Source organism: Haliaeetus leucocephalus, unplaced genomic scaffold, assembly GCF_000737465.1.
Source record: "Haliaeetus leucocephalus isolate CR32 unplaced genomic scaffold, Haliaeetus_leucocephalus-4.0 Scaffold848, whole genome shotgun sequence".
In the NCBI taxonomy this organism is placed as follows: Eukaryota; Metazoa; Chordata; class Aves; order Accipitriformes; family Accipitridae; genus Haliaeetus; species Haliaeetus leucocephalus.
The window spans coordinates 1,143,410-1,160,089 of NW_010973284.1; the positions used below are offsets into that span (position 1 = coordinate 1,143,410).

The 16,680-nt window shown below is 41.3% G+C and overlaps 1 protein-coding gene across 7 annotated transcripts in view; it reads right to left on the reverse strand.

The window, feature by feature from the left end:
• The window catches only part of NFIA (nuclear factor I/A), a 355,589-nt gene that overhangs the window by 23,764 nt on the left and 315,145 nt on the right, over positions 1 to 16,680 (reverse strand). For 4 of the 7 annotated variants that reach the window (XM_010582306.1, XM_010582305.1, XM_010582309.1 and 1 more), the window contains 3 exons: positions 11,666 to 11,844; positions 8,974 to 9,139; positions 1,675 to 1,766 (listed from right to left, as the gene is read on the reverse strand). In XM_010582306.1, the coding sequence (XP_010580608.1) occupies positions 1,675 to 1,766; positions 8,974 to 9,139; positions 11,666 to 11,844 (437 nt within the window). The remainder of the gene's footprint in view (positions 1 to 1,674; positions 1,767 to 8,973; positions 9,140 to 11,665; positions 11,845 to 16,680) is intronic. The other 3 variants (XM_010582311.1, XM_010582307.1, XM_010582310.1) reach the window with 2 other exon arrangements.

The window sequence follows — 16,680 nt, forward strand, 5'->3', positions numbered from 1 at the left end:
TGGAGACTTAATACTGTTGTGTCTGACTACATAATCAGTTTACCAACTAGTAGTTTTTCAAGTCTTCTGGAAAAGGTAGGTAGCATTCTCCAAAGGGTTTCAAGTTTCCTGAGCTATGAAGGAAAAGACCAAATGCTTAAGGACTTTAACAGTATACCTTAACATTCCTGTTTCCCGATTTCAGCGTGTTTGTGTATATTCCAGTTGTTTCCAAAACAACTGGAGAAATACGATTTAAATGTGAAGGCGCATGAAAACTTGTCACGTACATGAACCAAATAAAGGAAGAGGCCTGAAAAGTGGGGTGCAGGCTGCATTTTGTTAAGGCATGAAAAAAAATCAGAACCGGATGGGTTAAAACCCCACTCTGCAGTGCTGGTGTACTTTCTGTGACCCTATTTAATGCAGAGAAGGTTTGAGATTCGATGTAGTTTAACCTGTGCTGTCGACAGAGCTATAAACTAAAGCCCCTAACAAATTGTACACAAAGAACAGATAGCAAGAAAACACATTGTGTTCACAGGCATCTGATTGCAGCCCTGTAAACTGAAAATCTTTGGTAATGGGTGACTTGTGTTTCATGGACGGTGTAGGCGCTGAAGCCATCGCAACGAGGAGTCTGTCTTCATGCATATACTGGACTGTGGCATGTGACAGCCATTCTTATTCATAATTATTCAGATGCATATAAACGATTTTGAAAGAACTTACAAGACCTAAGAGTATTCCCCAATTTGCTAGCTATTTGAATTACTACTTTTTAGTCATCGCAACCAGCTCAAAACAAAATTGCAAATATTTCTTGCTGTTGACCTTTAAAAGAATTGTAACATAGTCAAGCAATCACTTAAAACTACAAACTACAGTTGTCCTAGAACACTAGTTCTGCTCACTTTTTTATACCTTCTCCCCCATGATAACGTGATATTAAGCACAGACTTAATTTTTTCAACATCTGGCTCAAATTAGCTGCTAACAAAACTGCCAACAACTATTTTCTTAATCGACCCTGGGAATTTGATACAGCTTGGAAAAAGCACATTTAAACCTCGTCCTTCTCCTAAAGCAACACAAATGTTTACTTGAGCTTCTGATTTGACCATAGCAGGACGATGAATTCAGTTAACCCAGCTTTATAGGCCTGCCTCAACTGGACTTTTTTCTCTTTGTGTAAGGAAACAGACGTGCTCGCAATTACAAAATCTCCTGCTCGCTCAAAGCCCACCATGCAAATGGCCAACCAGGCATTCGAGTCTATTTTTTTACACGGAAGTCACTGGAGAAGTCTCCCGTTGTATCTGGTGGGGGATTAAGGTGGACTGTTACCTGATGGGTCTCTCTGAGCTCCTTTCGCATATGCATTTAAATGCACTGCCTAGGGAACAGGTTGGAGCAAAAGTCTTTGAAAACCCAGCGCTAGAGGAAAAAACTGTGCGCTAGAAGCCAATATCTTAGAAAGCAAGAGAGATCTTTCCAGTTACGAAAGCAGAGTTATTACTACTTAAGCCCAAAAAAACACAACAGACAAACAAACTGCAAGTGACATTTCACTGTAGTTACTGAGACCATGTGGGTGAAGTGACAGCGGCAATGCAGCTGGCTCCGCGGGGACACGTTAGAGTACACTGAAGAAGAAGAGGCTGCAGGCATACAGAGAAGTCGAAAGCGGCCCACCTGAGTCTGTTGAGGGATATTTACAAAGCTTGGATCCCGTGGTCCAACACTGACGAATCGGTTTGCGGGGGAGGTGCTGGGTGTCGAGTAGGCTGTGAAGGGAAGGGACACATGCGTTGAGGAAGCGGCACTAGATTGCACACGAACAACACCAAAACACACTGTCTCAGAGCCACCTAAGCAGATGTTTAACATAGAAATGTGCAAACGTTTTAGAGAGCGAGAGTTTGGTTTTAGACACTGGAAAGGTTCGGTCTTAATGATGGGGATATAAACACGCAGGGGACCAGGCTGCTTCTTGCGAGGTGGGACGGCAACGACGTGCGCTCAGGGAGAGATGTGCTGGGGTCACCTGCGCTGCTCTCCATCCCAGAGGAGAACCGCTGCACGCCTTTCCATGCTGGGATAGCACAAGAGACTTCTGTACGGCCGGGTATTGCCTGACTGTTTTCACTCAAATATGCGGTACCTCTGGTTTTAATGGAGTTTTGCATAGCACTGAATTTACTAAAGTGCTTATTAACAGAATCAGACCCTTATTTCATGCTAATCCAGCATTCTCTCTCGATAGAAAGTTTTGGTTTTCATACTGCTGTGGTCTGCACTCTCTAAAATGTTCACTTGATGTGTTTGAAAAACTAGGAAGATCCTTTCGGTAAAAAATTAATGGGTTGCAGTTTCACTGGGGTGGTAAGTGCAATCAGTCTGAAGGCTGAAGCTGCCTTTAAAAACTGGAGTGGCTCCCATAAATGTAAAGCTATTAAATGCAATGCAAGCCAAGAACCCAGATTACTTCCAAACTTGAAGTACTGTAATGATTTTATTGTTGCATTATATTCTCCACTACAACTGTCCACAATGCCACGCACTTCCACATCCAAAAGCTTTCAATGCATTTTCAGTCTTCCTCTCATTTGAAAATCCCCCATGCGATCTTCTCCCTTGTTCAGTTTTTTGCAAGTTCAGATCTAAATTCAAATAACCCAAATAGACGCCTTAATACAAACAGTGATGCTGTCTATTTTAAATATATTTATGGGAATGAATTCTGCTGAATAAAATCCCCAGACAACCTAACTATCCAATGAAGAGACAAAAAACAATGTTAAAAGGAAAGTTACTTGCCAAATTCCAGTCAGGCTAAATATAATGTTCAGGCCTCAACGTTACAGAAAAATAAAGCGAGTTAAGAGTCAGAGAAGACACTGGCTTGTCTGTGTGGATGAAAGCCTGTTGCCTTTCTGAAGGCAAAATGTTCGGTGAAGAGGCATTACATTGGAGGAGCCTTTGGTTTAAAACTGTACTGAATCGGACCAATGCTCCACCTTATCCATTGCCCTCTCTCTTACAGAGGCCATAAGCAGATGCACAGGGAGGAGTCGAAACAGGTCACATATTTACTTTCTCATATTCTTCCCCACCCTCTGATTATTTTCAGCTCAGGGATTCCCTGTATTTAATGGCTGGCAAGGGATTTCTCATTGATGAATGCCCAATCTACCCTTGAACCCACGCAAACATTCTGCATCCCACAAAGCCCTTTGGCGAGGAGTTCTCAGGTTTACGAGCACGCAGAACCGCATCCTTCCCTTCCTTCTCTACCCAAGTCTCACAAGCGTCTCATGATGCCTCCTAATTCTTACCCTGAAATCACCCCAGAAACTGCACATCTTCATTTCTTACTGATCTGAGCGGAGATAAGGCACTCCCGACTTCTAAGAATGAATTCTTCCCAGTTGTTTCCAGTGAGGTGAGCTTTCTTCTCCAAAAAAAGCTAACACTTTGCTAGTAATTGCAAAAATCATGCAAGGAACACCTTTCCTTCACAAAGATTTAAAGGAATTTTTGAGTGCACTAATTCATCTTTCCAAGATGATTTTGCAAATTGCAGTGCGGCTTGCATATTAGAGTATGAACAGGTACACTGGTTGTTACTCATATCTGCAAATCAAGGAAGAAATGAACTGAGCAGATTTGGTGAGATATTCCCCTTGCCTTTTTTCCATGTTAATTTGCTTAATAATTCAAAGAAGCCACAAATTTGCAAAGGGTAAATCTCTGTTGCTAGTGCCACGTATTAAGATTCTTCTGTACTGTTTTATGGTGTGGTTTTTTTTAACTAACTACTGAACCCTATGTTGTGCAAGACTAAAAAATCCTTCTGCAGTAGGGAAAATTAACTTAAAGCTCAAAAATCAAACATCTGTTGTTTGGTTCTTCTGGTCTACTTTTAGGAAAGCAGAATGAGTGGAGAGGCCATTTAATCCCTTGGAGCAGGTAAGTTCCACTCAGAAGGGAAGGAACTCAAGATCTTGTTTACAGTTCCCTGTTGGCAGATACTTTTCCTGTGATATTTGGTAGAAAATCAAAGGGAAACCATCAGAATGCTGTCTTAAATGGTTTCTCTGTTCAAACAAAAATTCTAAAGCATTTGAAAACTGTATAATATGCACAAAAGTCCCCTCAAACCTTGCTGGGTGAATTACTATGTATACCTTTCTTCTGTAATGCTCCAAACTATGTTTAACTTGCTTTCTGAAAATACTCAGATGTCAGCTTGGTATTTCCTTAAGGTCATATAACTACATTGCTAGAGCCAAGAAGTGACCAAAACTACATATATGCAGAGCCGGCTTTACACTGGACTCTCCCAAGATGCTAGTCTCACTTCACTGTAAAATATCACGAGATGTTTGCGGATTGTAAGGGGCCATTTTGGCTCAGAATATTAAGTTGACATGGAATACACATTAGCAGTGACTCCTGTTACGGTGAAATTTGGTTCAGAAAAGGGAGCAGTACTGAGTGTTGCTTAGACTACCACCAACATGGCTTCTAGCCATATCTTACTGTCTTCATATAAATACCCTTGTCTGACATGGAGGTGGGATTCCTGGAAGTCTTACCACTTCTGATCCCTGTACTCTGTTCTCAGATTAGGATGGGGCAAACTGCTCTCACTGGTTAAAGCTGGGTCATACTATATTTTAGTATACATAGGCTAAGCCTGTGGTGGGGTCTTCAAACTCCTTTTTAGGAAGGGGAAAAGCCAAAGCATGGAAAAGAACAGAAGCCAGGTCTCTTAGGCAGATCTTCTCCTGATCTTTATCACCTTTGCTCCCTGGGAATTGCACAGATCTACACTAGTTTACACTAGCTGATAGCTGGCCCGTTGGGCTTGAATAGAAACCTCTTCCTGCCCAGCCTAGTCTTTCTGCTACTGGAATTCACTAAGGATCGTTTGCAACATCATAGCCCATAGCCAAGGAAATGAATGTGATGCCACAAATTTGCTATGATGCTTCACTTCAGGAACAAGCAAAACAGGAGCTGGCAGAGAAAGAACATTTGCTCACACAGACAGCTTTGATATTTAGCCAAAATGGCAAGAAATTGTATGAAAGACAAGACAAACAAACACTTTTGGGAATGTCATGTATTTTAAAGTTGCCTGCAGTAGGAGAATGTTAATTTAAAATATACTTTCCTGAAATAGTTTCTATTAAGTATAGATGTGTGTCATTTATCAGACAGTTCTGGATTAAAAGGATAAACTTTTGGTTCGTAAAGATGATTTGGGTGAACGATAACCTAATGTACCACTAGGTCTCTCTTTTACAGACCAAGACGACAGGTACATGTGCTTGATATGATGAGCTGTACTGTTTCACAAAGGACTAGGAGTCAGTTTAGCCATCGTGTGGTTGTAGCGAGAGAATTAACTGTAGGAACGTGGTGCAATACAGCATTTCCTACCGCAATGCATTCTGCAGCTGAGTATCTGAGAGGGAACTGCAAATTCTAACAAATTAAATGATACAGTCATCACCCTCTTTTTTATGGATGCGGAAAGGAGTGAACAGCAAGCTAAAATGGCTTGCCCAGAGGGTGCTCAGTCAATGCATAGCAGAGAGTGGGAGAGAAATCCAATCTGATTATGAATCCAATACTATAGGCACAAGATCATTCTTCCCATCCTGACACAACTGCTGTTTAACACGAAAACTCCTTTGTGCAAAGGGACATTAACTGATAACGATCTTGCCCGACAAGGGAAAATAGCTAAGTTTCTCCCCATGTAGAGTTGTGAACCTTAGAAAATTACATTTAGTTTAAAAGTGCTCATTAAAAATCATGGTGTACAGGATGGCAGTATCTTAGACTCTGCATCGGAATGAGGGACACAGATTCTAAGACTCAGATTCAGTTATGATAGTGATAAAGTCCAACTGGCATGTAGTAGAGGTGGTGTTTTCTTTGGGCAATGAGATAGTAAACCCAGAAACTGTCAAGTTCAAGAAAATATTGTGTTGTGTTTGTTATGGGTTACCAACCAAACAAAATCAAGAAGAGATCTGAGATAAGATAATTTTGGGACTGCTTCTGATATCAAGGATGTGTTCTATTGAAAAGGCTTTTTATGGAGGAAAAATGAACCCTCCCAAACCTCATGAATCCCATCTCCATTGTGTCATCTCACTGAGGAAAATGCTGGCTTTCCAAAGGGATAGGATTCGCAGCTGAAATTTTCAACTCCCAGAGCATGCCTGGCCACCCAGTAGTGGCAAATCCCCGACGTGCATCTCCAGGGGCTCTTCCTTCCTTGGACAGCACTAATGTTCATGTTTTGGTTAATGTCACAGCTGGAGAGTTTCACTATTGCTCTGAGAATCATTAACCACCTTGTTGTGATTTTTAGCTCTCATTCCCAGGAGACCATGCTGTATTGAACAGCTGCTCCTGGCTCCTGCACCCCTCAGGAGGGCCATATTCCAATTTTTGGTAGGGCCGTAACTGTATTCTGTTTCTGCAGAGGGCTTTCTGCTAGACCAAAAAAGGAAAGGAGAACGGAGCAAATGCCAACCCCTTTCACTCCATTTGCCTGGGGGGGCTTCATTCTCCTCCACACAGCTAAGGAGAGAGTCTGGCCAAAATCTAACATCACTCCTGCCTTTGTTGCATAAGTGACTTTCCAATATCCTAAAGCTCTGCAGGGCAGTCAGCCATAACCCAGCGACACTCCCAGAACCGGTGCACTCGAGCAGTTCGTAACCATGGAAAACACCTTTTTGTGCGGCTTTTATGAAACTCTGGTGAATCTGCACTTGCTATTTGAAGGCTAATATTTAGTTAAGGAAAAAACAAACACCAACGAAAATGGAGGGTTGGTACTGATTGACACACTAAATGAAGTCCAGTGGGCCCTTCTGGTAAACTCTCACTGCGAGGCTAGGAACTTTGGTTTGTTTTACGCTTTACGTGGCCAGCCACTTCCACTGGCTTTGGTATATATGTAATATTTTTTCTTACAAAATGTTTCCTATAATCTACTTTTCTGTAAAATTTGTCCCTAAATTAAATTATGTGCTTCTTTACAACTCAAGTCACTATTATTCAAAACCCTTACCAAAAGGAAGATGCATGCCTGAATATGTACAGAACTATATGTTTAGACATCAGCGTAGCTAATTAACAAACAGTAATTATTTTCCTAATCTTTTGTTTAAATACCATTAACTGGCTGCTCTTGAGAAAACCTCGATTCCCAATTAACGTGGCAGCTGTCTGCTGAACACTGAGCCACAGTGACCAGCCTGAGCTGATACCGATGGGTGGTGTTCTGCAAACTTCAGCGGACAATGCCAGTTTTTATGCCAGCTGAGAATCAGGCCAGACGCACATTTAGCTTGTTTACATGATCACAGTATCATAAAAATTAAGTATTAAGATTACTGGTAAAATGATGTTGGGAATTTCTTTCTTTTAGACACCACACACTGCCAGTAAACTGAGTCACAACTGTAATGACAAATACACATTGACCTAGTTTCATTTTTCCCGGTTCTGAAGACAAGGAAATAGTAAGGCATTGCTGACTATATTCAGTGATAAATATGACTAAACATTAACCTTTTAGATTCCACCACTGAATCTTATTGATAGGACTTAAAAGACGGTATCTCCTGTCAGAAAGCGTCAAAACTTCCTGATAGCACAAGTGTTGGTCTAAGGTCAGAAAGAGGAGTGGAGGGGAGGGAATGAATCAACTTCTTAGCTCAACAAAAATCTGCTGATCAATTCTAGAAGTCCTGATTCTAGAAGATCATGTTCACAATCTTACCAGACTGTCTCATACTAAAACCCATTTTAATTTTGAAGCGAGCCAGAGCATCTTGCTGAGTTTGCAGTTGTGCACTATCGCGTAGCAGAAGGCAAATGCAAAACTCCAAGAACTACCAGATTTTAAAAAAGCCCCCTGGAACCTGTGCAAATCTCCTGAACAGTATATAAAGCTTTAAAAATGTAGGCTTCACATGGTCTGAATAGTGAATACCTCTTTGCACATCAGGCAGTGGTTGCATATAGCATTTAAATAATAAGCTTGAAAAGCACACAAAGGGATTTGCTCTTTCGATTAGATTGATTTTTGTTTGTGGATGTTATTTGGACTCCCTTCACTGTGGAACAAGTCCCCTACAGTTGCCATTAAAGCACTGAAAGCTTCCCTTTTGTTTTTAAATGTCAGTTTGAGCATAGCTTCATTAAATCATTTCACAATTAACTCCCTGAACATCCAGACTTTTTTAAAGCATCGAACCCAGCTGAATCGCATTTGTTTCCCAGAAGAGTGAGTCCAAAGTGGTATCCCCAAGTGTGTATCCAGGAATTTGTATATTTGACTTGTGGCTACACAAAATACATATGGGAGCCGTGTGGGTGGTGGAGAGAAGATTAAAGCTTTCTCCCTGGGCCTAAGAAATACCATAGCTTCTTGCCCCAAATGCAGGGCTCGGGAACCAAGTCATAAGGGAAGAACGTCTGGGTTAATCTAGGAAGACTTATTCCCGAAAGAACTATAAATGAAGTGAACTCAAAAGAGTTGTTAGTTTAGCTCAATATGTATAAGCAGCAATGTTTTCGATGAGGCTATCTGTCTGACTTCCATGTAGTATCTATCTTCTAAAGCCCGACTTGAGATACCCACTTGCCTCCTCGCGACAGTAAACAAGATCCCAAAAGTCCGAGGTCTGTGTCACAGCTTAGCTACTGGCCTTGATTGCTCTCATACGTGGTTATGTGAAATGCCAACAAAGTCAGAAATAAAACGGTAACCTTAAGCTAACTCTTTTCTCATTAATACAGAAGCAGCTCAGAATTTTGTCCATCATATACAGAGTGGAGAGCTCTCCTGCTTCCCGAGAGCTAGTCCAGTCCTCATCTCTGAATAGCCGATAGACGGTGATCGCAGCACATTGCGCGCTGCTGTTAGCCCTTGGTTCCCGCTGCGTCTATACTTACTTGGAGAAGTGGGAGAGGTGGCCCCTCCTTCTGTTGATGTAGTTGGAGGTTTTGTGTCTGGCACTGGCAGAGGCACAGGCCTAGCCATTGGTGGCGGAGGTGGTGGTGGCAACATTGGGGTAGGAAGGAATGGATTGTGCACCTTGCCTTGGCTGCTACCATTGGGCTGCCAAAAAACAAGCAAACAAACAAAAATTATACTAAAAATCAGCTATTAGGAACCTCCAGCAATAACAATCTAGTTGAAAGCTATGTGCAATACATTTACAATTACGTGAGAAGTGGCAAAGAAGGTGCTGGGTCAAATTCTCCATTGACTTCAAGGAACTTTGTCTCAAACCCCGTGAACCTTGTGAAACTATGGAAATTCTCACTTTTAAACATTTGTCCTATTAGCAGCTGGTCTCAACTGCCCTGGATTAAATTCTACTACTCTTTACATTTCCTGCAGCCACTAACTCATGATCAGTGAGAGCTGAAGCAGTATTTTTGACCCCTTAAATCCCCAGTTTCGTGCCTCTGTTATACCCTTAGGATATCAGTGCCTAGGACTTGAGTGTAAATTTCTTAAAGATACTGGTCATTAAGAGAAAAAACAAGCATTTTTGGTGGTCTTAAAAGTCATGCTGATATCTTATTACAGGAAGATGAATGAGTATATATTAAAGTAACTGGTCTCCCACATCCCTTTTGAGTTAGCAATAGTGCAGCTCACAGTTTAGTTGCCATTAGGATCATATGGAGAAATGACTGAACTTTGGGAAACATCGGGAAAAAAGCCCCCCTCCCTTAGTCTGGGATGTGCTCAGTCACAGGCAGAATGGACCTAGATATACAAGTGTGGTCTTTCAGTTAATCACCAGAAAAACCTGTCCATAAGTCAAAGTGTTTTCAAGTATCACAAAAACAAGCAGCAGGCTTAAAAAAAAAAAGCCACCCCTTCCTCCAACTTGTTAAGTTTACATTTTAAACATAACACAGCCTGGACACTTGAAAACCATACGGATAGATGCCAACTACCATTATAAAGAGAAAGTAGGACAGCCTGTGAATCAGGTGTTCCATTTTAGTGACAAAAATGATGAGATCACTTTCGACAGCACTCTACAAATTGATCTCACTGCAGTTCTTCTGGCACTGAGCATTGGCTTTTCCATTGATGATAAAAGCTCAGCTTTAAACACAGATCCATATTCTAAGTACTGCTAAAGAAAATAATATTTTAATTCCTGTTAGGCTTTCCATTAGCCTGAATTACTGGGGACAGAATACTCGTACTGGCAAACGCTTGGGACCTTATTTTCATTTCACCTGCTTTGGCACTGACAAAAGGCCTTAAAGTCGTGTGGGTGCAAATCACACTTGTGCTAGAGCAAAAATGGTTCAGGGCATAAATAAGACTCAAATTCATCTGCATTTAACTTAAGCACTCCCACTGACTTCAAAGACTGCAGTTACTAGTGTTTGCAGTAAGAAGCAATCCTTCAGGGATATTTATTTTTCCAACATCCAGTACCTTTAATAAACTAATATATTAGTGACATCTCTCAAACACTATCTTGTCTCACAATTAGGTCCCTTTCCTGCCAAGAAGACCCCTGCTGTATGTTCATTGTGAGTGTGCTAACAGTTCATAATGCTGAATGGTTTGGGATAAATTAAGCAAATGAATACTCAAGGAAAAAGAAAAGCACTATATTGATTTGTTGTCTAGACATAAATGTATCTGCTAACATATTGCAGACATTATTCAAAGCCAGTACTGGCTGGAATAAGTAGAGTCAGTTTTTCTGCTAGGGAAAGGAAAGCACTGAGAACAATATAGCTTATTAAATAAGTGTAATAAATTAGATGCTAATAATTAAACTAATTCTCATTAACACTTTCAATCGTATGTATGTCAGGAGAGAAACAGTAATTTTGCCAGTTATTACTTCATTGGCTGGAAAAAGTTACATGCATTACATTTCATGAAATATTCAGAGCATTATTTTAGATTTGATTTACATAAAATTTATAAATTCTGTATTTGACCGGAATGCTATTTCAATAATAGCAAGATGATTCACTTTATTTGATTAAAAAAAAATGAAAATGGTTATTTGAAGCTTTGGAACTCTGCTTAATTTTTCATAGAGATAAGGGGAAAAGATAACTGCTTACAGAAATAACAAACCATAATAAACTGTACTTTTAACATCTTGAGTTCAAGTACTGGTCAACTTGATCTAAAGTGCTATAAGGCAGTATTTTTTTTTTTTTTAATGAACTTAGCTGATCTGAAACATCTGTTTCTCACCCTCCCTTTTCCTGCTCCTCCCCCCCCCCTCTCCCCTGAACTTCAAAAATAATTAATAAAAATTATTCTGCCTTCATATTTTGTTAACCCTAGTTCCACTAGGGTTACAACGCATGCAGCAAAGTCATTTGTGGAGGGACCCAAAAGGTCACTGTATCACCAGCTTCTCTGACAGTTTAACTTAACTTCACCACAATGTGGTCGAGTGGTTTTTTGGGGGAGTTTTTTTGTTGTTTTTTTAAATATTTTTGCAGTAGCAGCATTTTTTTTTTCTTCCAACGACTATTGAAGGTGTGTTCCTGTATGCAACATGCTGTTAAAATAATCCCATAATCCCATGGTTAATTTTACATAGGACAAACACTTCTGAAGAAATAAAAACGGCTTCCTTACATTTAGGAACCCCACCTGTCCAGCCTGCTGACCAGCGTCGGGGCAGACAAGTTGGACAAACTCTTTCAGAGTCTCCTGAGGATGATAGCGGATTGCTGGGTGTGAGAAGTATGGCCCAGGCTGTTGAATAATGGGTGATGTTGGAAAATGAAGAGTCGATGGTGTTGCATGTGGACTTGCTATAGGAAAGAAAACAAAGAAGTTATATAGAGTTTTGCCTTTGGAAAATAAAACAGTTTTAATCTACTGTAGTTTTACTTTTAGTCTTTTTTTAAATGTACAGTATTGTTTATACATCTGATCTTCACAATTAATATATTAGACCACATTGTGTCCTACACTTGCTTCATCTAGATCCTGAAAGCAAACGGAGCCAGACATTTTGAAGGATTTTTTGTATTTTTAGTGGACACGTATAGGAATCAGCAGTCCTTTCTGAAAGTGAAAACTATTCATCACCTTAAGAGCAGTCCTCATCAATCAGGCAATAAAAAATGTATTTGGGAGATTAGGGTTGATTTAATTGACATTTCACATAACTTGGATTTGCACATATGAATCCATTTTATATTGTACTATAAACGGTTGATAATTTAAAGATGGTCTAACACTTCCTGTTGTTGGGTTTTTTTTCCACCTCAGTTTAGGAACATTTATTTTAAGTAACATGTTTTCATCTAATGAACATGCACAAAGTGGCAAGATCGTTTTGAAAATTACATTTACATTTCTCCTGAATAATGTTAGGCTCAAATCTTCAGCAAGCCCCCAGCTTACATTCAGGGATGAAGTTTAATTTGGTGAATTTATGGGCTAACAAGCCAGCTGGAAAAAGTACTACAGTGAAGGTGTAAAGGTGTAATGTACACAAGCCCATTGGCAATGACAGATTTTACCCTCAGCTGATTTCAGCAGAACTACAAGTGCACCTGAAGAGCCTTATGCTCTCCTCCATTATGTGACACCTTTGCCCAGTTCCTTGGCCTTCAAGATACATTGGGTTGGACCCTTGTTAGCTAACAGTGCTTTCCACTGTTAGTTGTCACCATGCGGCAGCAACTGCTGCCACTCATAGTGCTATGAATTCTCCCTTTCCCCTCAAAAATGAGAATCCACTCTTCCTTTAAAATGGCCAATTAATCTGGTTGCGCACAAGCTCATCTGTAAATCATAGTTTTATTTCTCACCAAATAGTCATCATTACAGCCCTGTTGCTCCCTTGGCACGCTATCCTAGTAATCTTTCAAGGGTGTCCATGTGCATATACTGCACTTGTACACCACACATAACCGATTAGATAAAGGCTATGCAAGGGAGGTAATATCCTACAGAAACTCATGTGTTGCCTTTGAAGTAAGTTAAATATACAAGAGGGAAAAAAAGCCTTTGGCACTTCTCAAAAAATTGGAGAAGCAGGAAAGTTAACTAAAATCAAATACAAATGAGCAAACACTCATTTCATGACAAATGTTATGAAAAACCCTCAGTTAAATAAAAGCTAAAATCTGCTTCTCAGTCTTGTTCATCGCCAGTTTAATAATATGACACTTTATTAATAATTTTTTTCTTAAGAATTATTAAACCATTAGCAAACTCAGAGCCTGAAGATGTGGATAAAACATGTACTTAGAGACAGCAGCAAGGAAACTTACTGCATTATCCTATAAACATTCATTAAGGGTTGGCTGGGCAGCACTTCTATGTACTTCTTTCTCCACGACTGGATAGGAATGATTGCTTTGACACCACCACCAAAAAGAGCTGCAGTCATGCCTGGGTGCTGATATGGGATGAATATGAAGCTCTCATCCTTGCCATGAAAAGCTCTCCTGTATCCTTGTTAACCCCACAAGTCTTCCCAGTCTGCTCCCTTTAATACTGTTTAAAATATTCACAACAGGAAGAGAAACCCATACTAAATGCGTGGTACTAAATGGGAAAACACCACTGAAAGATGAGGAACCAAAAGGTAGCATACAGCCTTCAACAATCTCCGATCAAAGTAGATGTATATCCAGAGAAATGCTTCTGAAAGCATGGGCCATACCTATCTTCTAACAGCTAGATATTGTGGCATGTGGGCTGAACTAGAAAACAGTGTCTTCCCACAGCCATGCTAGGTCTGCAATGCTGCACTTGGGAAAAGGAAACAAGAAGCAGCATATCCCACACTCCTTGTTATGGAAATGTTGACAGTTATTCCATGGCCAAGGCAAACACCTGTGTGCCCAGCCTGTTCAACCTGTCTGCACATCTGGGCTTATCTCTTGTTTTTTACAAACCTAGTTAATTATTTCTTATTCACTTTTAAGACAAATAGTTTTGTTCTGAGTTTGCATCTTAAATTATAGTATATTTGAAAACTCTTCAGATAAAGAACCCAAATCTTCAAAGGAAGAAATGAAGGCTATTTTCCTGTCCCCAAACTCCTGGGAGAGGCTGTAACTTTGAAGTGTGCTAATAAAGGTAGAGATAATGTGGGATTCACCTTAGTAAGTGTGGGTGTCTACCATGGAGCTAATTATCTTAGAATCAATGGAGAGCTAAACAGGACTAATGGTGTCTAAGGAGGCGTTCTTCTCATCCCAAAATAGACCACTGCCTTTGACTAGACTTCATTGACCACACTGACTGGCTCACCAGTGGATGTGAAGGAAGCCCACTGGTACTAGCTCCGAGGTAGATACCTCCAGTCTACACACATCCCTTCAGTTAGGTGAATTCCACCCAAAGTGTCAGGCTCTGATCTCACTTAGACCAACCCCTGAGGTGCAACTGCTTTAATGACACTTACGTCATAGCTACTTTACAGGTATGAATGTATCATCACCTTCTCCAGGAAGCAACAGTCATTTTAGAGCTTGTAAAAATATTTTGCCAAAAATATTGATTCAATAAAGTTGGTGGTAAACATTTTGATGACTACAACAAAATTTTGATTAGCATACAACATTTCTGTCCTTTTTTTGATATAAAACATATTCTTCCTCTCTTTCTTCATATGTCCTTTTATAGTTTCCCCTTTCCTTGTATGCCAAATGGAAGATGAAGGATGAAGGTAAAAGTGAGAAATGAAAATTTATGTGGTGAACAACTAATTAAGTAAAAAACAGATTGGGATTTTTTAAACATTTATAAAAAAAAATTCATTTTAGCACCAACTCTGTTAATACTATTTGAAATTGTTACGCAACTGCACTGTCCTATGTACACATCTGGGAACAAATTAATTCCTTTTCTTCCACTGGGTGAAAAGGAGATGGAAATGCTATTTCAATCAAACAAGAAAGAATAAAAAATTGTACCCAGGAAATGTGGAAATTCAAAGCTAGGCTTGAGACTACACTGTATGTAGCTTTTCCAAGGTATGGCTCTTGTATTGGGTTTGTGTGGCAAGGTTTTGGGGGGGGGGGGGTACAGGGGTGGCTTCTGCGAGAAGCTGCTAGAAGCTTCCCCCATGTCCAACAGAGCCAATGCCAGCCAGCTCCAAGACGGACCCGCCACTGGCCAAGGCTGAGCCCATCAGCGATGGTGGTAGTGCCTCAGGGATAACAGATTGAAGAAGGGAAAAAAAAAGTTGCTGTGGCACAGAAACTGCAGCCAGAGAGAGGAGTGAGAATATGTGAGAGAACCAACCCTGCAGACCCCCAGGTCAGTGAAGAAGGAGGGGGAGGAGATGCTCCAGGCGCCGGAGCAGAGATTCCCCTGCAGCCCGTGGGGAAGACCACGGTGAGGCAGGCTGTCCCCCTGCAGCCCATGGAGGTCCACGGGGGAGCAGATCTCCACCTGCAGCCTGGGGAGGACCCCACGCCAGAGCGGGTGGGTTCCCAAAGGAGGCTGTGACCCCGTGGGAAGCCTGCGCTGGACCAGGCTCCTGGCAGGACCTGAGTTTCTGTGGGGAAAGGAGCCCACGGAGCAGGTTTTCTGGCAGGACTTGTGACCCCGTGGGGGACCCACACTAGAGCAGTGTGCTCCTGAAGGACTGCAGCCCATGGAAGGAACCCACGCTGGAGCAGTTTGTGAAGAACTGCAGCCCGTGAGAAGGACCCACGTTGGAGAAGTTTGTGGAGGACTGTCTCCCGTGGGAGGGACCCCATGCTGGGGCAGGGGAAGAGTGTGAGGAGTCCTGCCCCTGAAGAGGAAGGAGCGGCAGAGACAACGTGTGATGAACTGACCCCAACCCCTTGTCCCCCTGTGCTGCTGGGGGGAGGAGGTGGAGAAGTCAGGAGTGAAGCGGTGCCCAGGAAGAAGGGAGGGGTGAGGGGAAGGTGTTTTAAGATTTGGTTTTATTTCTCATTACGCTACTCTGGTTTGATTGGCAATAAATTAAGTTAATTTTCCCTAAGTCGAGTCTGTTTTGCCCATGACAGTAATTGGTTGAGTGATCTCTCCCTGTCCTTATCTCGACCCATGAGCCTTTTGTTATATTTTCTCTCCCCTGTCCAGCTGAGGAGGGGGAGTGATACAGCAGCTTTGGTGGGCACCTGGCGTCCAGCCAGGGTCAACCCATCACACTCTTCATTTAATAATTTGATTTGCTATATGAAAGACACGTTATGGTTATTAGGAATACTCATAGGCATGTAAGTAGTGGGTCTTTCTCTGTTGCCTTGACCTCCTCAGTGTGTCAGGGTAGAAAACAAAGCAGAAAGCATTTGTCAGTGATCTTCCCAAAGAAAGAGAGAAGAAAAATGAATGCAGAAATGATCAACAATAATTCAGGAAAGTAAAGTGCCACAAGAAGGAGAAAGTGGTTCCTCTTTGGAGTCTTGGCCAACTCCTCAGCACAGCCTTGAAGGGCTTTCTGCTGATCACAGGAAAGACCAGGGAAGGAAACAAGACTGAATAGGCATCAGTCCTCAGTCTGTGCCATATACTGACATGTAGGGTTCATTTTCTCAGAGTAAATGGGTTAGCATAAGAAGTAACAAATAGAAAAAGGATCTCCAAAACGTTTGTTTTTGCAGTCTCTGACTGGGACATACCAAATTTCTCAAGTGGCAAAAGGAAGAGCT